The sequence below is a fragment of the Hipposideros armiger genome, unplaced genomic scaffold (assembly GCF_001890085.2).
Source record: "Hipposideros armiger isolate ML-2016 unplaced genomic scaffold, ASM189008v1 scaffold_256, whole genome shotgun sequence".
Classification (NCBI taxonomy): Eukaryota; Metazoa; Chordata; class Mammalia; order Chiroptera; family Hipposideridae; genus Hipposideros; species Hipposideros armiger.
In genome coordinates this window covers 1,488,771-1,511,414 of record NW_017731606.1, presented here as the reverse complement: position 1 = coordinate 1,511,414, position 22,644 = coordinate 1,488,771, and the positions used below count along the sequence as shown (strand labels likewise).

Sequence of the window (22,644 nt, the reverse complement as noted above, 5' to 3'; positions counted from 1 at the left end):
CTAAATTATAATTCAATTAGGTTTAGAAGATTCAAAAAAGACTCATGCCCCCAAATCTAGTATATTTGGTTCTCTGGCTGCTGTGTCTGTACATTGCTGCCCTCTAACGGGGAGTGTGGTTAATATAAAGGACCACATCCACCTTCAAACAGCCTGGTCACATAATAACTTGTGAGAAAACAGCAGAAATGAGAGGAAGTTTAAGGCTCACTGAACTCTACATATTCTTAGGAACATCTGCTCTTACTTGTAACTCCAAATGAATTTGCACTGGTCCCTTGAAGATTACTGAACTCATTAAAAACTGCAGCCCAATTTTGGTGTTGAATCTCCTTGTTGAAACAAGGCAATTCATTATTTTCCAATTGAACATAGAAGCAGCCAAATTTTCATCTTTAAGCGCAGAGAAATGCAAATATAAAATAATAACCAAGGAGTTACACACTTAAACACTTATGGTACTTATGGTGAACATGGTAACAATTTTGTCCAAAGCAACCAAGGTGAACTGCCCAAAAAGCTAGCAAAATGCATTTCTGCTCAGAGGGAATTATGAAGTTGAATAATGATTCTCAAGAAATGGTCTATGCAGAAAGAGTCGAGAATCATATGACTTCACTCATATGTGACATATAAAACTGAAAGCAACAAAGGAACAAGACAAACAAACAAAACTCATAGACACAGACAACAGTTTAGTGGTTACCCAGAGGGTAAGCGGGGAGAGGGGATGATAGGAAAGGGTAAAGGGGGTCAAACATATGGTGATGGAAGGAGAACTGACTCTGGGTGGTGAGCACACAGTGTGATATATAGATGATGTAGGATAGAAATGTATACTTGAAACCTATGTAATTTCACTAACCACTGTCACCCCCAAAAATTTAATAAAATCAATCAATCAAAAAAAAGAAAAAAGAAATGGTCTCTATAATCCTGCTGTAAGGGTATACTATAGTAATGGGAGGTACAATGATTTTGTCAGGCTTGAAAAAATGACACACACCATCGGGTCTGGAAACATGGATTTTTCTCTTGGCACGCTAAATGAGAATATGCCTTGGGCTTACAGAAAAAGAGGCTGAAAATACACTTCAAATAAAAGCACAGCAAAACAAAACAAAACAAAAAACCCCAAGCCCCTACTGGAAATTCAAAGTAGGCAATACCACATCTGGAAAAAAAATTTCTTCCTACACACTGGTCTCAGCAGTGAATGATGAATCAAAGTGACCTTGTTAGAGGTTACCAAGTTTCCCATATTAATTTAGGCATTGAATAATTATTTAGTATGCACCAATTATACTTAGAGCTGTGTGGGACAGCAAGTCATACAAATCCTTTCAAATACATCCGAAACCAATACTATCACTGGACTAAGTTGTTAAACACTGAGAAAATGTAACTGGACTTTTTAGAGTTGCCTGGCTGTGAACACAATATTGATGAAATGAAACATTCTGCTGTTACGCAGATTGAAGATTCTGAAAGCCGAAGGAGGCAGACCCAGGATTATCAATTGGATGTGGAAAGAAAAGCTGTATAAATGTATGCCAATCATCTGCATGGTATAAACCTTGCCAATGCTTACAGTTTGTCTCTAATGAATTTATTTGTTTCCTTCCCCTTCATTTCACTTTCCCATTTCCTTCCTTCACCAAAGTTACCAAACACCCTTCTTAACTATTCAGTAAGCTTCAGAAAGACAGAAAAGCAGCTAAACCCAGTTACAATTCACCCTATTCACACCTACTCACACTCCTACAATTCATTCCTACGCACTAAAAAGCAATATAAAGGAGTGGTGAGAAGAAATCGGAAAATTAAGGCCCGTTTTTTATGTATTTCAAAGGTAAGTGAAGGAGAGAGGCTAAATACACATACCAGTGTTCAGTGCAATAAAATATTTACAAACATCTGAATAACTAGGCCTCAATTATAACCCAATAATAAGGAAACACTCAAATTATATGGTTGGTTCTTGCTTACCAAAAGAGAATTTAAGAAATGTGATTTTAAAAAATTGACTTGTTAAAAATAGAATCATCTGGATTATTTTCCTTGCATTGAGACCATCCTTATTCCTTACCTTCAACTTCCTGCATGACCAAAGAAAGTAACTTTACCATCATACTCTGCTTTTTAACTTTGTAAAATATTTACTTCAAGAATGTTGGGAGCATCAAAGATTTTAGAATCTTAAAACTAGAGGAAATCCCAGAAAGTCTGATGACAATGCACTGGGATATTCTCAAATTCTCACTCATCATGTACATGTATCCTCTTCTCAAGGATATTACGGGAATCGTGTACCTAGAAAATGGCTGGCAATAGTAGATGCCTAATAAATACATACTGAATGAATGGAACTGATTAAATTAAATGGAATAGAATCAGATGGTGGTGGTGGTGGGAAAAGTCCAATAAGGGCTTAAGAAATGTAGAGTTCATCTGAAGGGCAATTTCCATCTCTTACCTAGTAATAAAATCCCTCATGATGACCACTTTAAAAGTGTTAGAAGACAGAGGCTGTTTGTATTTTACGTTCACCTTTAAGAATATATAATTACTAGGGCCAGCCAAGTGGCGTGTTGGTTAAGAGTTGGCTAGGGACGCCAGCTCTGAGCAGCACAGCCCCAGGTTGGATCCCACATGAGGCCCAGTGACGCTGCGCCCTCTACAGCCAAGATGGTGAACATGGGGCTGGGCTGCTGTAAGTCGCCAGCAATGGCTTAGGCTGTAGCCCCTGCTGCAGTGGGCTGCCATAAGCTACTGTGAGTGGCCAGCAGGCAGTGTAAGCGGCCAGAGGCAGGTGTGAGCTGCTGTGAGCCACTGTGGGGGGCCGTCCAGAGGCCGGGGAACAACAGCCTCAGTGGGGAAGAGTGCAATAATAATACCAACATGGGCCAGTGAAGCGACGTCCTCCACAACTAGACTGAAGAACAAAAGGATAGCAACTTGTCTGTTCCCCTTCCCCGATTCCCCAACGCTGTTCCCTTCCCCCAATTCCCCAATAAAATCTTAAAAAAAAAGAATATATAATTACTAGATTTTTTTTTACTACAGTTTTCAGTTTTGAGTTGGCTTAGTGTTACCTATGCATCAGAAAATTTAAGTTCCAGGATGGCAAAATGAGGATTTACTTCATTTTTGCATCAAAGTGGCTTGATACACCCCCTTACATACATTGTGTACTCAGTCATGTAATACAACCCCAGCTCTGGTCACTTACTGGCTATAAAATTTTGAAGTTCTCGAATAAGCTTGTAAAGATCTAAGAAATAAACATTCACTATTAAACACAGAGAATCTAACAACGACTTCCATTTGACGTTTTGCTATTCTTCGAAAGCCATTAATAGTGCACTCCTAGTGGGCAAGGGGAAAAAAAACTTTCTAATCTTCGGTTTCCTCATCTGCCCTATCTATTTCAGAGTAATTTCCAAGATCATGTGAGAAAGTGTGTTAAGTGTTTTATAAAGGACTGTGTATAAAGTCAGCCATTGGAAATATCACTATTTTTCCAACTGGAGATGAGCCAGCCTAATGGAGTGAAAGAACATAGGCTTAGTAACTGGATAGATGACAATTCCTGAATTTAAAATCTGAATTCAATTATTTATAGCCATATGATCCTGAGCCAATTTATCCTCAGTAAAATGGGGATAATGACACCAATCATACATTATTGATATGAGGATTAGAGATGATGTATGTAAAGTGCTGACACATCACAAGTTTTCCTTCTGATAAAACTTTTCTTAAATTCCCAGCATACTAATCAAGAAATAGTACAGTACTGAACAGCTATATGGGGAGTTTAGGGTATCCATCCAAGGGATAAATTTTAAAATAACTTCAGAAATAAAAGTCATAAGTAATTGAAAAAAGAAACACAATTTAGTATTCTTGATTTTATCCAATTGGTTCTCAGATTTTGAATGGATGTGACCCAACATCCAAAATGGTGCACCCATGCAAATAACTAAGTTAAACAATACCAGGATACCGATCCCAAACCTAATCTTAACTTTATCTCCCGAAAAATACATCTTCCCTCAACTTTACCTTGGAAGACCATATTTCCCACTTACTCTCCTTTTTGTAGTAAAAGGATTCAACTCTGAAAAGCTTTACAAGCAGGAAGAATGACCAGCAATCATCAGCCAAATGCATTTTTCCACATGCACATAATCTCCCTGTCATCTTAGGTTCTCTATCTTCCTGGTATCCGAATTATTTCACACCTTACCAGTGTGAAATATCAATCTTTTTAACTTACTGTATTTCTTTTATACGGGAAATATTTTCGCCCTTGAGTTTCTGTGGTTGGTCACTTGACATTTTGCTGTCTTTCCGTAAGCTTTTCACTCCCTGTCTATTCAAAACAGGACAACTCAAATGATTTTCCTGATTCAGTGGACAATCACTGTATCAAGCAAAAGCAGACTGCATTGGTCAATTCTGCCTGAGATAGTTCTGGTCTCCAATAAGTATAATCTTTACGTTTTAAATTCCCAATATGCTCCTAAGAAGACAGAGACTTAAATGAAAATCACAACGAGGGCAAACAACAAATTGGAAAATTGCGTGAATGACAGGAAAAGAACTTCAAAAAATAAGGTCATTTTGGTGTACAGTACCAACTGTAATATCTTTTAGCTTACAGTTCCAAAGGTCTGAAGTCAGAGTAAAAAGATTATCATTAGAGAGGTTAAACTTTTTAGTTTTTCAAACGAAATATTTTATTAGCACTTTTAAAATTAATGACTATCTACATCAGCGGTTCTCAACCTTCCTAATGCCACGACGCCTTATGGTGACTCTCAACCATAAAATTATTTTCGTTGCTATTCTATAACTGTAATTTTGCTACTGTTATGAATCGTAATGTAAATATCTTTTTGTTTTCCGATGGTCTTAGGCGACCCCTGTGAAAGGGTTGTTCGACCCCAAAGGGGTCGCGACCCACAGGTTGAGAACCGCTGATTTACATAAATATACTTACTTACATTTTTGAATAGTTGCTCAGCAAGTTCTCTGACATGCTTTATCACCTTCAATGGGTTATTTTCTTCAACTTTAATTCGCTCTACTTCAAAAGCTACCAACTGGAAAAAAGAATCAAATAGCAAAACATCAACTTCAAAATATGCTAGAAAACTATGTTAATTTCATATATATGCAAATAAGGATCCAAAATATATACTAGTATTAAAACAAAATATTTTAGGTTTTACTGAGTTTCACCTCTAGTCTAGACTTACAGAGTCAGTCTAGTCCTTGGATAGTCTGCTGGTCTCTCTCTAATGATTTAGGGCCCTATTTTTTCTTGGGAATAGTTATTTCTGAATCTTAGAGAGACCCTCTCATTTTCCAGGCCTCACTTAGAGAATTCTCTCACTAAGAGAATTTCAGATGCTCAGAAAGTCTTCAAACATTTCCCTCACTCGCAAAACATGAATCGAATGTTCAAGTCAAGTCACTAGCTCTGCAAGTCACTAAATTCCTGAGCTTCTGTTTATTCATCTCTAAAATAAGATAGTAATCTTATTTTAATAAGAACAAGATGACCTTTAGGCTCCTTCCAGTATCAAATTATATAAACTCTAATCCATCTCCCTCCTAACTAATTTGATGGGAGAACTGTGTGACTGTGTACACTTGGAGTGGAAAAAAGAGTACTAACAGGAAAAAAAAAAAACTGTGTGAGGATGGCTGATTTTTTTATTTAAGGGCATAATACAAGATTTTTTCTTCTAGGAACTAATAGATTCGCTGAAGCAGGCAGACATATATATATATATATATATATATATATATATATATATATATATATATATATATATATATATATATATATATATATATATATACTATGGCTTCACCTATTCTAGGCCAGGATTCAGAAAGATTGTCAAACAAAAGCAAACACCTCTTTAATTCTAACAGGCCTATTTGATGGGAGTATGGGTATAAGACAACACACAATACAAGCTGCTTCTCAAAGCTCCATAAACCTGTCATGTGGTAGGCTGCCCTAGGCTAAATGAAAACAAGAATCCCTTTCCCAGTAGCGAAAACTACTTTCCTACAAAAACACCTTCACATGCAAACCAATTAAATTGCCAAAGAGGGTGGAAGAAGAAATTACTCAGGTCTAATGTCTCATTCCTTTTAGGTCCTTGACAGAGGCATACATACGAACAACTGGCTTCAAGTAACAATATCAACAAGACACCAAAAATCATCACTGTAGGCAGAACATAGAACTGGATGAACACTACAGTGAGACCCAAATAGGAATCCTGGACAGAATCCTTGCCTTATCATTGTTTCTAATCTAGAGGAAATATATATCTTAAGTATATAAATGTACATAATAAAAGATAGTTTGCCATATAAAGTTAGAGACACAAAACAAAGCTTAATGTAGACGAGTGGCTCTCAGAGTCATCTACTCTAGGAAAGACCAGAGGAGGTGGTGAGAGAAGAGCAGAGTACGAAGAACGGAAAGTCATGGTGAGACTGATAGAGGAGGCCACTCCCGGCAAGGGAAGGATTTACAGAAATAGTCAGAGGCTACAGCAAGCAAGTTTTCTGCAATCAAATCTGACTTATTAGTTGAGATGAAATAACCAGAGGGAGTTACGAAGGGAATTTGGATGGAAAATAAAGGGGATACATAAACCAATGTTACTACAATATTAAGAATGATTCAGATGCTAATAAAATGTAGGAGCTATAAGACTCTGAAGAGCATCTAATTTAATCCCATAAAACATTATGTATCAATTACTTAGTTCATGATCTAAGTCTGATACATGTTAGTGTTAGATAATCAATGATTATGTCATATTTATTTAATAGTGGTATTAGGGAATCAGTGATCAATAATTAATCAGAAAGAATTGTCTACCTCAAGGCAATCACTACTAAATCTTTATGTGCTTTGTGTTAATTATAAACAAAAGCATTTGGTACAGGTCTCCATACTCAGAACTAAAACATATGTCTCTTCTTTCATTCTTAACTATCTTTACAGAGAATAAAAGACCTTTCTCTAAATCAAGGATCTTTAAAACTTTGATTCCTGGGCGGGCCGAGTGGCGCGCTGGTTAAGAGCTGGCTTGGGACGCCAGCTCTGAGCAGAGGGCCCAGGCTTGGATCCCACATGAGGGTCAGTAACTCTGCCCTCTACAGCTAAGATGGTGAACAACAGCTCGACCTGGAGCTGGATTGTCGTGAGTCACCAGTGACGGCAGAGGCTGCAGCCCCTGCTGCAGTGGGCTGCCACAAGCTACCGTGTGTGGCCGGCAGCCAGTGTGAGCAGGCGGCAGCCGGTGTGAGCTGCCAAGAGCCGCCATGAGCGGCATCCAGAGGCTGGCAACTGATCTGCCTCACCCGGGAACAGTGCAATGATAATACCAACATGGGCCAGTGAAGCAACGTCCTCCACAACTAGACTGAAGAACAAAAGGACAGCAACTTGTCTGTTCCCCTTCCCCCGATTCCCCAGGGCTGTTCCCCTCCCTCAATTCCCCAATAAAATCTTCGAAAACAAACAAAAATACCCAAGAAAAAACTTTGATTCCTATCTTCTCAATATAAAATAAAACCACAAGCAGCAAAATAAGATCACTATTACTATTCTCCACTCTGTTGGGTGCTAAGAGTGTTTTTCTTTTATAGACCTCAAGGAACTTTTAGATTTATTGGTTCCAATACAGTGCTCTTTCAGAAATTGAAATGGGAATAATATTCGTTGTTCTATCCACCTGAATGGGCTGCTGTGAAAACAGTTCAATGATAAATGGAAAAATGAATTAAAATAAGGAATAATCAAATAACACAATAGCATCCTTATTATTAGTCACATTTGTCCTAATTTTCTCTTTATATAGTCAATTCCTTGAAGATAGAGATTTAAATCTGCCTTCCATATATTTAGTATCTCTCAAGGGAGCTCGACAAATATTGATTATTGATTACTATGGCTCTAGGACACTGACAGACTACATGTAACTGTCTGAAATCACATATCTATACATTAAACTTAGACCCTTCTCTCTATGAAACTGATAAAGAAATTGTGTTATTGCCTTAAAAAATAAGAGTTCCATTTATACAATCTCTATCAATTTTTCAAAAAAAATTTTAATCAAATATTTAAAATTCAGTTGTTCAAGTTTTTTATATACTCCTAAGACATCCTATAATTATATTTTTTCTAATTTTCTAATCCACAATATAAATACCAAGATCTGATAAGCATAACAGTAAATAATATTTGGATTACTTGATATTTAATTTATACTCATGATTTCAATTAAAAGTTTAAAATACTACTTCTCTATTTTTAACCACTAATTTTGTCTGTAAATACTGTATTCATTTGATAAGAACTATACCTCATCAAAGAGATCACAGGATCGATAGGGAGGACCTCTTTCTGAAACAAAGCCTGCAAATGCCATTCCATTGAGAACTTTAGTGAGGAAATCATTCTCAACCAAACCACGCTGCCCCAAGAAAGCTGTCTGTAAAGAAAGAAAATGTGAAATGAACAATTTATCACTTAGTAATGAATGAATGATCAAAACAAAATATAATCGAAAGATAAAACCCTGAATATATAAATGTCTTTATGCATAGATGTGTCATTATAAAATACATTTCTCTCACAAAGGGTTTTTGAGACCTGAAACACTACATGTATTGGAAAGAATAAAAATGAATCTGTCTGTAAAGCAGGAGAGGAGAAATCAGAAATTAACAGTCAATTTTAAAAGAGAAACCATTTAAAGATAATATACTTTGAAGGTAAACATGCCAGTTCCATATTATTATTAAATATCATCATCTAACCACACAAAGCAGAGATTTTTAAATAACCTCATTTGATAAATTAAGGTCAAAATACACAGCTAGAAAAAGACAACCAAGTTGTTTTATTCAACTAGAGTCTACATTTTGGACAGATACAACACGGTATTGTATCTTACCTTGTGAAAATGTATTACTGGCTCTGCATGAATTCTTATAAGTTGTAGGCATGATCTATATCCTTGGAAAAGTTGTGCAAATAATCTAAGAAAAACTGCACGTACTTCTTTATCCTGAAAATATAAGAAGAAACATGTTAGGTAATTGAATTTCTTAAAAAACAAATGAAATATCACAAAGTCAAAAAGTTGTAAAGAAGCTAAGGGATTATTTGTCTATGCTTCCTACACATAAGTCTCATTTGTGGCGGCCCTGAGTGGTGGGTGTGTAGTCTGTCCCATTGTTGGACAGTGTAAGCTATTAAATAGTTCTTTTTTAAATGGAACCAAACAAAACTAGATCCAATTTTCCTATAAGAAAAAACATAAGTCACAGAGTCTCCCCTTTTGCCTTGTTAAAGAAGGGCATATTTCCCAAGTCACTTGATTTTTATAGCCATCAAAAGAATTCTTCACAAATACAAAAGAAAAAACCCCTCAAGACTGTATTTTAAAACTTATAAAATTCTTCCAAAGTTCATCCAACTTATAAAAATCTATTCTTATACTAATAAGGTATGACTTAAAATCTATTTTGATAATTCAAGTTTTAATAAAATCATAGGTTCAGAACTGTAAAGAAGCCTACAGATTTATTAGTCAACCCTTTATTTAATTGATGAGGAAATAGTCAAGAATGCTTAAGGAACTTGTCAAAGGTGTCCAGCGTATGAGGCTCCTTATTGGCCACACAGCTCATCTTTAAGAAATGCATTAAGCAAAATAAAAACGGGACCTTCCTTTTACTTACCCTTTTGTGGCTTCTAATTAGAACTTATTTTCATGTACTCCCTCCTCAAACTTAATTAATTGTCAACAATCTCTGTTTCCATTTTTTGTAAGCTTCCCTTTTTCATTCTTGATTGACCCTTCTGATTTGATGCTTGGCACAGTTTTCCAGGCTGTAACTCAGGCTCTAATTTTTTTGTCCCATACTTACTCTTGCCTCCTCAGGGCAATAGTTGTAGCCCTTCTCCCTACCTGGTTGGTGAGCTGCCTTGTGGCTTCTCCTTGAGCAGGTCACAAGGTCAGTCAGTGGCAATTCTCTTAATTTCTAATTTGGTGCACGTTTTACTAGGCTGTCCATCTAACTCCCACCTTTTTTTTTTTTTAAAACTAGGCTATCCATCTAACTCTCATTATTTTTACAAGGCTATCCATCTAATTCAGCTTCTTTAACAGCCATACAAATAAAAGTACATCTCTCTTTAAAAGCATCAAATTTAAATCTTAAACTTCTTACCAGCATTTTTGAGTGGGATAAAGCTGTTCGTGGAGGGGGAAAAGCATGATCTGCTACTTCCAAATCTGGGTGTAGAACCTAAAGCAAAGAAGTTTTGTTATGAAGACGATCTTACTATCAATAAAACCTATTATTTAATCTACTTGGAATATTAAGATGAAAAAATGCCAGCACATGAATTGTAATATATTTTCTCTAGAAAATACAACACAATTAGCTGAGGCAACTCTGTATGTACTATTGTGGAAAGATCTCAAAGACAAAATGATGAGACAAGAAAGAGTTAACAGGAGCGGGCTTGTGAATTAGCAGGAATGAGCTTAAAAATTAACCAGTTGGCTCTGACTCCCCTGGCAAGCACTGCACCTGTAGGCTGACAAGCACCTTACATCCATCATGGATGAGAACAGAACAGTTCCCAGGAGAATACAATTGTAATGTCAGCCCCCCTGTAAGCTGACAAGTACCCTCCATCCTGCATGGAAAAATATAAAACCCCAGCACTCCTTTTCATTGGCACAGCTGTCTCCATTAGACTCTGCCCTTATTTCTGCCAATATTTCTCTTACCCCTATGTCTCAGCAGCTCTATCAGACTGCCCTGGCAAAACTCCTTTTGCCATCTCCAAACAGAAATCTCTCTCTTTGCCTGACTTTCAATAAATCTTTTTGCTCTCCCACTTTGTAGAGTCTCATGAGTGCTTTCACATTCTGCAAACGACCAGGGGTTAATTCTACACCAATACACAAAATATTTAATGAAAAAAAATGTTCTAGAAAAACACACATAGTATAGTCTCATTTATATGAAAATAAAACAATAAACCTTAAATCTATATATGTACATGTACTGAGAAGGGAATGGTCTAGGGCAGAGCTTTTTGTCTATACAGTTGAAAATTTTAAAAAAGCATTTGTTTTTATGTTTCTTAATTAAAAATTAATTAATTAATTAACTGAAATGTGAGGAGAAAGAAAATAAGCTTATGATCCTCACAATCCAGGTGGGTAAAAGTATAATACAATGAGGCAAGTACTATAAATATATAAAGAATAACATGAAGATAAAGTATAATTAATTCAACCCACACAAAGCTAATAAAATCAGGTAACATTTGAGTTACGCTTTGAAGAAAAGCAAGTTGGGGAGCAGGTGGGAAAGAAAGATCCATGCAGAACTTATGCAGAGAAAAAGATGAAACTGCATCAGTATATAGCGAATTTTTGTGTTAGTTTTTGCAGAATCATTTTCAAATACTCAGGTTTTCGTAGTATACTTATAATAGACCAAAAGATTCAAAACAATACTTTAAAAATGACACTAAAATATTGAAAATATTTATAACCTAATCACTCAAACATTAGTTACTACAGTATAATATCTTCATGTTTATAAAATCATCCATGGTTATTACACAGTTCAAGTACTGTGTTGCCATTTGATTACAATTATTTACTAACCAAATGAAGCTCATATACTTGTGCATCAAAGCTCCCACACAGTTAATCAAATGCGATTTCATTTTGGTCCTGCTTTGACAATATATTATGTTCTTATGTCTTATTTATAGTACTACACTGTAGCACATAATCCACCACTGTGCTTGACACTACAAAAATAAGCATGCTCAGTTTTGCCAAAAATGTATTTTACTCATTGATTAAATCTGGTGGCACAGGTATTACAGGTTAAGATATACCAATGTGCAGCAAAACCTCTACCAAAAGCCAGTGACTTAAGAACTAAAATCTTAATCTGTGTTAATTGTAGTTAATCCCTAAATAATTATAAATTAAGTAGTCACAAGATTTAAAAACTTAAGATTTCTAGAAACATTAAACTTTTTCAATCACTCAAATACTACCTTCTCAGCTTTTGATATATCCATATACCACCAATGCAATTATTTAGTTAATATTTTTCTTTACATTTAAATCCATTTACCTCTTTGAATCTAGTATTTTCTTAGATGTTATCATCTGTAAAATCACAGGTTTTATATGCGATTTTTAATAAACACTATAATACATAATTATTAAAATAAAAATGGCTGCTATATACAACCCCAAATCATCTCCATACTTCACTTTGGGAAACAGTAGTCTAGTCATCCTATGTATAAAACAGTCATCCTACAGATAAAGAGAGGAGACAGAGACCTAGAGATGGAATGTGATTTGCCAGTAATATCAAGTGGCAGGATACAGAATGAATTTAGGTCTTCTGAGTCTTACACTAATATTTTTTCCACTCTATCACACCTGGTATTCCAGCTTACAAATTACATTAGGAAAAAAATCAATTTCTCTGAATGTTCCCATCCTGTAGATACCTCTATAACAACAGAGAGACTGACATAAATTTGAAATTTTCTGAGAATAAGATCCCTTCTGGTAACCCTAGACTTCTGAGTTCCTATTTAAGTTCCTATTTAATGGAGAAAAAAAAAATTTTTAAGCAGTTCAGCCTGGAATATTATTCAAGAAGTATATGAAGGCCTTAGTTCTACAATGGCTTGAAAAGGAAAGCAGAATATCTAAGTTTCAATTTTTTGATGATGGTTAATTGGGCACCTAAAATGTTGTCAGTAAAATAAAATACTGTGCTTTTAAAAATCAACTAAGATAAAATAGCTACAAAAAAATTAAATTTGTTTCGTGGGAAACACCCAAGCCACAAGATTTCTTAAAACTTCACTAACATAGAATGTTGAACATTTAATCTATCTATAAGTTACATCTTCCTGTAGTAACTTGAAAACATTGGCAAAACAGTATCACACTATTTTGCAAGTAGCACATCTACCAAAAAGGAATGAGATGTCAATCAGGAAGTTGAAGGAGAAGGAACAAGCACTAGCTTCTAATGGATTTTAGAAGAAGCAGTGATTTCGAGGCAGAGTCTAGTCTCGTTTTCACAGGTGTGTTTCCAATACCTAGGACAGTATTGAGTATATATACTAAATAAATAGGCTGAATGAAAGTAGAACAAATACTCAGTTAAGATTCAAAGAATATTCTTTAAATAATATCTAATATTGTAATATAGACTCCTATTCTAAATACTACATGAGACTATATCCATGTTCTTTTTTAAGTAATTACATTGCTAATTATGTTTAATTCTAATTATATTATTTTAGATTTAAATTTAAAAAAATTACTATTAAAAAAAATGCCATACCAAAGAAAGAGCTGCTTGAGTCTGATGCAGAAGTGGTTCCGGGAGGGAAGAGAGGTGAATGCACTCAGGAATTTTAATAGTGCCTCCATCCAAATCTGCTATGATTACATCTAACTGAAGGGGACAAAAAAAAAATTAATATAATTACTGAAACGTATTTGTTGTTAAACCAATTTGGCTTTCACTAATTTAAAATGAGAAGCACCAGGTGTGGAAGAATCTCTTGGCTGTCCATAGTAATAGAATGCTGGGTTGATGGCTTCCCAGCTACTATATACAGTAGTCCCCCCTTGTCTGTTGTTTTGCTTTCTGAGGTTTTAGTTACCCTCAGTCAACTGGTCCAAAAATATTAAACGGAAAGTTCCAGAAATAAACAATTCATAAATTTTAAATTGCATGCCATTCTGAGTTGTGTGATGAAATCTTGCGCTGCCCCACTCCTTCCTGCCCGGAACATGAATCATCCATTGTGTAGCATATCCACGCTTTATATGCTACCCGCACATTAGTCACTTAGTAGTCATCTTGAATGCTGCATTATCACAGTGCTTGTTTTCACATAACCCTTATTTTACTTAATAATGGTTCCAAAGTGCAAGAGTAGTGACACTGACAATTTGGATATGCCAAAGAGAAGCTGTAAGATGCTTCCTTAAGTGAAGAGGTACGTGTGTATAAGAAAAAAACATACATAGAGTTCAGCACTATCTGTGGTTTCAGGCATCCCCTGTGGGTCGTCTTTTAATGTATCACCTGTGGATAAGGGAAAACTACCACATTTCCCAGCTTCCTTTGAAATTAGGTGTGACACATGACTACGCTTCTGACAATGGAGCATGCGAATTAATATGTATACCTCTGAGCACTCAAAATAGAGGGGTTGTAAGGCACTCCTATGTTCTTTCCCCTTTCCGTGGCAGCAACCCAACCTTGAACCCTCAGATGCTGACAATGCCTGAGGGGATTCCGGTAGAGAAACAAGAAGGAAAGAAGCTTAGACCTTTGATGAGTTCATGGACCAAAATGGCATAATGGAACACTTCTATGGACTGACACATGAGTGTTTCAATAAAATTCCATTTTGTTTGGGCCATTGCATTTTAGATGCTTTATTATAGTAGTTTAGCCATAACCTAAATAGCACAGTAATCATTACAAGAGTTAATAAGCAAAACAATTAGTATACATCAAAATGGTACTGTGTAGGTACTCAAGAAAGAAAACTATTTTTAGCATTTTACAACAATTTATTTAAAAATAAATTACATAAAAACATAATAGAGAAACTAGTCAAGGTTGCTGAATTTATTACATTGATAACAGGATTAAAATTTACTCTAATTTATTCATCAAAAAAATTACAAAATTTACTTTTGACAATACTTGGTTTGTCTCACCTCCAGAGAAAAAAAATTACTGGGACAAAACTACCTACAAACCAGATGGGTATGCTTCCAATTAGTACTAACTAGCTTTTACTGAATATGTTTATTGATTTACACATATTTTAATATGGTGATATCAAAGTTAAACAGGAACTAGGTGTTAACATATAAGGTTAGAGAGAATGATTAATATATAAATAGGGGTCCTGTTTATAATGACCATGTTGAACAGTCTTTTGTCAGCTTAAATGACACCTATGATTTGATTACAACTGTAATTATGTATTAAGTACCAACAGAGCTTACCTCTTTGCTGGCATTTAAAACTAAAACAAAAGTAGAATTACAAAATTTTAAAGATCTGGGGCCCGCTGAGTGGCGCGTTGGTTAAGAGTTGGCTTGGGACGCCAGCTCTGAGCAGGAGGGCACCGGTTCAGATCCCACAAGAGGGCCAGTGATGTTGTGCCCTCTACAGCTAAGATGGTGAACAACAGCTTGACTTGGAGCTGGGCTGCCATGAGTCGCCGGCAACGGCGTAGGCTGCAGTGGCACTACAGTGAAACTGCAGTGGGCTCCCGTAAGCTACCGTGAGCAGCGGGCAGCCAACATGAGCTAAGAGCTGCCATGAGCAGCCAGTCCAGCAGCCGGCAACCGATCTGCCTCACCTGGGAGAGCGCAATGATAATACCAAACATGGGCCAGTGAAGTGATGTCCTCCACAACTAGACTGAAGAATAAAAGGATAGCAACTTGTTTGTTCCCCTTCTCCAATTCCCTAGTGCTGTTCCCTTCCCCCAATTCCCCAAAAATCTTTAAAAAAAATTTTTTTTTCTACAGATCAGTGGATCACAGATGTCACGTAACCCAACTTTTTTAGGAAAGAAGTGTTCTTAAACACCCTGAAAAGTGTCATGCAATTTGTTCCTTTGCACTCTACTTACAATGCTTGAGAGTATACTTCCTCATATAAGGAGACCCATTCATCATCATTGGGCAGCTCCAATGGTTGAAAACTCTCATATGGGCAGAAATTTCTTTCTGTATCCACTATAACCACTTATTCTATTTCAGCCTTTTAAAGCTACAAAAAAATAAATCTTACCCTTCCTTCCTATGACAGCCACTTAAATTTATTTGTATTTAGTTATCAAATAGTATCAGGTTATGACCTGAGAAAATTTCTTTACGGTCTCACAGGATATATTTTCTAAACTCTTGACAATCCTGGATGTCCTTCTCTGAAGTGTGTTATTTTGTTACAATCCCTCTTAACATGCAGTACAGAGAACTAAATACGTTATTCCAGAATTGGCTTGAATGTAGAGTATTACTTTCCTTCTTTGGTATTTCTATTCACATGGCATGAAGAACAGATAATTTGGTGGGGCTCATACTGCACTAGTATTCCACTAAAACCGTTCACTCTTTGGCAAATAAATTTTGCTTTTTAGTTATACCATTCGGCATTAACACAGACCTCATTTTAAAATATAAATAAAGTACTCAAAAGTATAAATACAATACTAATTAATAGATTATTTTATTTTCCTTTTCCATTGATAGGATGAAGAATACGGAAAGATAAACTTAATGTGTCAAAAGAGGAGCATTTAAAAATATTAATGAATTCATTTTGTAAATCTCTCATTTTTCCTACAGAAAAAATTAATATATTTAGATTTTTCAGCGATGCTTTTTTCCCAGCCAATCTTTACTATAGGGAATGCAACAGGTTTGAAAATGATAATTAGTTGAAATGTTATAAAACTCAAAGAAACATGACAAACCTCTAGCCTAAATAATTGGCAATTTAAAGATGAATACTTACAAGTTCATGGATATCAGTTTTAAAGACAGAATGTACTCCAATAATGAAAGGTGTTGGGGAACTCAGAACTTCCAATAGCTGAGCTGGGAGAATGGGAATATAAGGGTAACTGGAAATAATAAAAATATATGTGAGACATATGTGTTATTCCATAATATAAACATATTTTTCTTTCACTGTTATGCTGTATGAATTTTAGATTACTTACGTTTAGAAATTATCAATAATATTCTCATAGCTGTTAATATTTAATTTTTGAAAGGACAGATTAAAAAAATCTTCATGTGAAAGATATCAGAGACAACAAGATATAAAGTAAATGGAACCCAGGGCAGCATCCTTACCCCGTCTCCGGCTAGGCACACAGTCTTTTTCTTTTTAATCTTTCTTCAAAGCATTTTTCCTTACATAGAAATCTAACATCAGACTTAGGTAACACTGACTCCCTGAAGTGCTCTCCCTCTCAATATTGGTGGTGATTTGTGTACATAAAACAATCATTCAAATTCCACTTTTCTATACTTGAGTTTTGCATTCAGTAAGGATGGTGAGGTGAAATTAAGGCCTAGACTAGCGGTTCTCAACCTTCCTAATGCCGCGACCCCTTAATACAGTTCCTCATGTTGTGGTGACCCCCAACCATAAAATTATTTTCGTTGCTACTCTATAACTGTAATTTTGCTACAGTTATGAATTGTAATGTAAATATCTTTTTGTTTTCCCGATGGTCTTAGGCGACCCCTGTGAAAGGGTCATTCAACCCCCAAAGGGGTCGTAACCCACAGGTTGAGAACCGCTGGCCTAGACACTCTTTTATCTATGGATTAAGAAAAGCACATAGTAAAAAAAAAAAAATCTGGAGACAGTCTAAAATAGTCTTCTAGTTTATATGAACTTAAGTTTCCTAGATGTTATAATTATCAAATTGACAAAAAAGTATATTAGAATAAAATATTCTATTTATAGCACTATCAGGCATCACTGTTTAGACTGTTTTGTTTTTTTACTTTTTATCACAGAAAAATTTAAACACACCCCTCAAATAACAGAGAGAGAAAAAGGAAAATAAAATCCTATGTATCCAATCCAGATTTGACAATTACCAATGTATAATCACATACATATTTCTACCCACTTCTGTTAGCTTCCCTATTGTACTGTTTGAGGCAAATTCCAGACATCATATTATTTATATATAAATACTTTAGTAGGTATCTAAAACAGATATGGGCAATTTTTAAATAGAACCATAATACCATTATAATCCACAAATTAATAATTCTTTAATATCAAATAATCATATAGCACTAAATTAAGACATTTATCACCAACTGTATTCAAAGAGAATTAAATACTACTGACAATACTATTAAAATTTTTTTTTTCTAAATTAATCAACACTCAGTAATGGACGGCTTGGAAAAGTCCCAAATTCTAGGTTAAATTTCTATCAGAATCATGACTTTGTAAAGTATGCCCTGTGGTTCAAATCTATTGTGCTATGACCTTTCGACTAATCATTAATAATGAATGCATAATTTAGAAATAAATAAAGGTATGAAATAAAAAACCTCACCTATATTTAAGAGGGAACATTAAAGATTCCAGAGCTCTGCAAGCATCACTAAGTCTCTGGAAACTTGCAGAATGGAAGAGAACCTTATTTTCTGTGAGGACTGCACAAAAGAGGTTGAGGACATTTTGAATTCCTGAAAAACACAAGAGCGAATGCTTACCACATGCATTTAATTTTACATGTATTGCCCACAAACACAGACTTAGAATGACATGGAATGAAAAAGCCAGTATTTTTTAAATCTCTGAAGAAAAATATTTGGTTAAACTATAAACTCCATATAAGCTATGGGAATTTGTTTTTCCAAACTTTTAGTTTGTTTTTCTTTATTCTTCAAATCAGTGTAACTCATTGAGCATATTGATTGTTTGGAAATACACTCTTACCTTTTTTTCACTTCATCTCCAAGGTCTGTACTTACATTCCTATTTTAGACGCAGACATCGTCCTAATAACTTTTTTCCCCTTTAAAGTCCATTTGTCTAATGTTAATATAATCACACCAGCTTTGCACATTTTCCTGGTATAACTTTTTCCCTATCTTTACTTCAATCTTTTTCTACTTCTTGTAAATAGCATATAGTTGACATTTTTAAAAATCCAGGCTGACAACTTTTGTCTTTTAACTAGACCGTTTAATCAACGTATATTTATTGTAATTATTTCTATATGTACAAATCTATAGGACCTTATTTTATACTTTTGTTTTACCTCTTTCTTTTCCTTTCTTTATGATTTCTATTTATCTTAGCTCTTTTTATCCCCTCTGGCAGTGTGAGATTTACAAGCTCTGTTCTTATTTTTCTTAGTGGAAACTCTAGAAAATACAGTATGGATACTTATCAAATTGACATTAAATAAGTACATCATTTCTTATTTTCTCTTATACTACTGAATCATCCTTTTTCTTAAACATATCAGTTCAACCTTAGTTACATGAACCCACTAAATCAAGAGTTCCCATTAATTTTCTAAAGGTAAAATACTTGCTATATTTCCCTTCATGTGACACCTGCAAATTTCTTCTTGGTCCATTATTAATTGCCATAGTCTTTTATCATTTCCAACTTATCCCATATGGTACATCTGAACTTACAATTCAAGTTTTTAATCTTCTCTCATTTGGACTAATGTAAGAGTTTCATACTAATTTCCCTTATCCAGTCCTTATTCACTTCAAATCTAACCTCCAGACAGTTTTAGCATCATAGACATAAAATATAAATCTGATTATGTCACTTTCATGCCTCAAACCCTTCAATATCTTCCAATCCTTTGGGGTAGTGATTTTCAAATGCATTCTGTTCTGCAGAACAATTTAGTAAGAGAAATTTTGTCTGAATGTGTTTAATGTATTAACCTCTCTGAAATTCAGCTGGTAAAATGAGGATAATATTAAAACCTATCCCATAAGGTTGCTATAAAGATGTAATGGGATAATGCCTGAAGTTCTCGGCACAGTACCATGGTAAATAATCAAGACATATCAGCTTATATTATGATTATTATAATTATTGTAGCTATTACCATTAACTTCCTTTGAAGTTAGGGTTCTGATGCTAAAAATGTTTGAAAACACCTAACCTACAAAATTAAGTCTGAGCTCCATGTTAAAATGCCTTCATGGTCCTGCTCCCATCTTTCCAACTTTGTCGTCACATCCCACACTTGTGTGATCAATATGGAACTAACCTAGCTCTCAGAACACTTCTTTCAGTTTGATATCTCTTCTACTTTTGCTCATGTTCTTTCTGCCTATGTCTCCTTCATTAAAATCAAGTTCCTCAAAGATAACACTGGACCATATACACTTCTATATCCCTCCTATCAAGCACAGCATCTACTGTATAGTAGGCATTCAGAAATGTTTTACTGAATGGACAAGCTCTCTGAATGGCAACGTGAGTCACTATTAAAAGATGTTAAAACTTGATGTATCATAGAACTGTACAATTGAAACCAACGTAATTTTATTAACCATTATCACCTCAATACATTTTTTAAAAAACCAGTGAGTTAAAAAAAAGACATTAAAACTTTCATTAAAAGATGTCAGAGAATATCTTTATAAATTCAGATAGGGAGTGTAAAATATACAAATATAAATAAAATTAACAAATTATGTTATTTAAATAAAAAATTTCTCCATCCAAAAATAAATTTTAAAATAAAGACAGGTTTCAAACAGAGAAATTATCTAGAAAGTATATAAATGTAAAAGGATAAGTATCTAAAATATGATCTTAGAAATCTCCTCTAAAATCAACAGGAAAAGAAAAAACAAAAGAGAATACAGTTAAGAACTGCATGGGTCCACTTATATGTGGATTATTTTCAATAAATACTGTAAATGTATTTTCTTTTCCTTATGATTTTCTTAATAGCATTTTCTTTTCTCTAGCTTACTTTATTGTAAAAATACAGCATCAGTATATAATACATATAACATACAAAACATGTGTTAATTGACTGTTATTGGTAAGGCTTCTGGTCAACAATAGACTATTAGTAGCAAAGTTTTGGGGGAGTCAAAACTTATGTGGATTTTCGACTGAGTGGGAGGTCAGTGCCTCTAACTCCCATTTTGATTGAGGGTCAACTGTAATATGAACTTACAATCCACAGAAAACGAAAGCAAAATAGCTGATAAACATATGAAAAGAGGCTCCAGGATTTCTGGTCAAGATGGCAGAGTACGTATGTAAATGTGCTTACCTTCTCTCGCTATCACATTAAAATTACAACTAAGCTACAGAACAACCATCATTGAGAACTACTTGAAGTCTAGCTGAACTGAAGCACTACAACTAAGGATATACAGAAGAAGACACCTCAAGGTTGGGAGGAGGGGCAGTGGAAAGGGCTGTTCTCACACCCACGTGTGACAATTAAAAATCTGGAGAGGGCCGGCCGACTGGCTCAGTTGGTTAAGAGCTCGCTCAAGGGTTTGAGCTCTAAGAAACAGCAGTTCGAGTCCAGCCCGAGCTGAGTTGCCGCTGAGCTGCCAACAGGTGGCAGGATGGCTCAGCTAAAAAAAAAAAAGAAAATCCGGAGGAATATCTAGGCTACAGAGGTCCCAAACAGAGGAGTGAGAGGTCCCAGCCCCACACCAGACTTGTCAGCCCAGGATTCCAGTGCCAGGGAGAGAAGACCCCATAACTTCTGGCTGTGAAAATTAGCAGAGGTTGTGGTTGAGTGAGATGAGGGTGGCTGCAGTTCCAAGAGCTCCTTTTAAAGGGCCTACATACAGACTTACTCACTAACAGACTCACTCTCTGATGGACTACTTACTTCCTCTGAGCTCCAGCTCTAAAGTGAAGGCTCGAAAGGCACCAAGGGCATATGGGGAGGAACTGAACTTTCTAGCTTCAGGGTGAGGTCTATAGGGGAAGCTTTCTCCCGGAAGAAGGAACTGGAGAAAGCCATTGCTTCTTTGATGAGTGCTCCTTCGTCCTGGTGTGCAGACTCAAGTGGCCACCATAAATGAGTCTCCATCAACCTGGCTAACACTGTCCTTTCACCTCATCCTGGTGATTCCCTGAGAACCTGCCCCACCCAATTTGCAAACTCACCCAAGCCGCTTCCAGCGGATTTTCTGTATAAATGGCCTGTCTTGGCTCAGGCAGTTCACTTTTCTAAAATCTCTCCAAGAATCACAAAACCCAAGCAAGCAGCATCTGGTTTCAGCATATTCTGTAGCTCTAGATGAGCAGCCCTAAGCCTGGCACTAGTCACAAGACACCTCCAAGCCCAGCACAGGGGGTGGCCACCTGCAGGTTGCTTTGTGGCTCATGACAGTTGGCTCTAGGCAGGGCATAGGCTGTGGCTGAACTTGGCCTGCAGTAGGTCCCCTCCCAGGAGGCCATGGAAATGACAAGCCTGGTTGCCAGCTTCGGACCCAGCCAGAGTATCAGCCTGCCACCTCCAAGGATGACACACTCAATGGCAAGACTAGGCAGACACCAGAGACCTGCTAAAGCAAATCCTGCTCCGTAGGTTCAGCCCCTGCACAATTCCTCCACTGTAGTCATGGCCAGTCCTCACAACCAATCAGCCTGAGGGTCAATACCTCCCATGAAAGTGAAAACAGCAACCAAGGCTCAACTACAAAAGGAGGGCACACACAACCCACATAAGAGACACACGTGGAACACCCAGCTCTGGTGACCAGGGGGACTGCTCCAGGGGGCCCAACGGGATACCCACTACATAAGGTCACTCTACTGAGGCCAGAAGGCATAGCAGCCCTACCTAATACATAGAAACAAACACAGAGAGGCAGCCATAATGGGAGACAAAGAAACATGTCCGAAATAAAAGAACAGAACAAAATTCCAGAGAAAAACCTAAATAAAGTGGAGAAAAGCAATCTACCAGATGCAGAG

The 22,644-nt window shown here is 36.0% G+C and overlaps 1 protein-coding gene across 4 annotated transcripts in view; it reads right to left on the bottom strand.

Annotated features, from left to right (window-relative positions):
* The window catches only part of SBF2 (SET binding factor 2), a 429,728-nt gene that overhangs the window by 176,259 nt on the left and 230,825 nt on the right, over positions 1-22,644 (bottom strand). For 2 of the 4 annotated variants that reach the window (XM_019656204.1, XM_019656206.1), the window contains exons 7-14: positions 18,260-18,392; positions 16,684-16,792; positions 14,327-14,425; positions 13,471-13,584; positions 10,288-10,365; positions 9,006-9,119; positions 8,412-8,540; positions 5,013-5,111 (exon numbers count right to left, since the gene is read on the bottom strand). In XM_019656204.1, the coding sequence (XP_019511749.1) occupies positions 5,013-5,111; positions 8,412-8,540; positions 9,006-9,119; positions 10,288-10,365; positions 13,471-13,584; positions 14,327-14,425; positions 16,684-16,792; positions 18,260-18,392 (875 nt within the window). The remainder of the gene's footprint in view (positions 1-5,012; positions 5,112-8,411; positions 8,541-9,005; positions 9,120-10,287; positions 10,366-13,470; positions 13,585-14,326; positions 14,426-16,683; positions 16,793-18,259; positions 18,393-22,644) is intronic. The other 2 variants (XM_019656207.1, XM_019656208.1) reach the window with 1 other exon arrangement.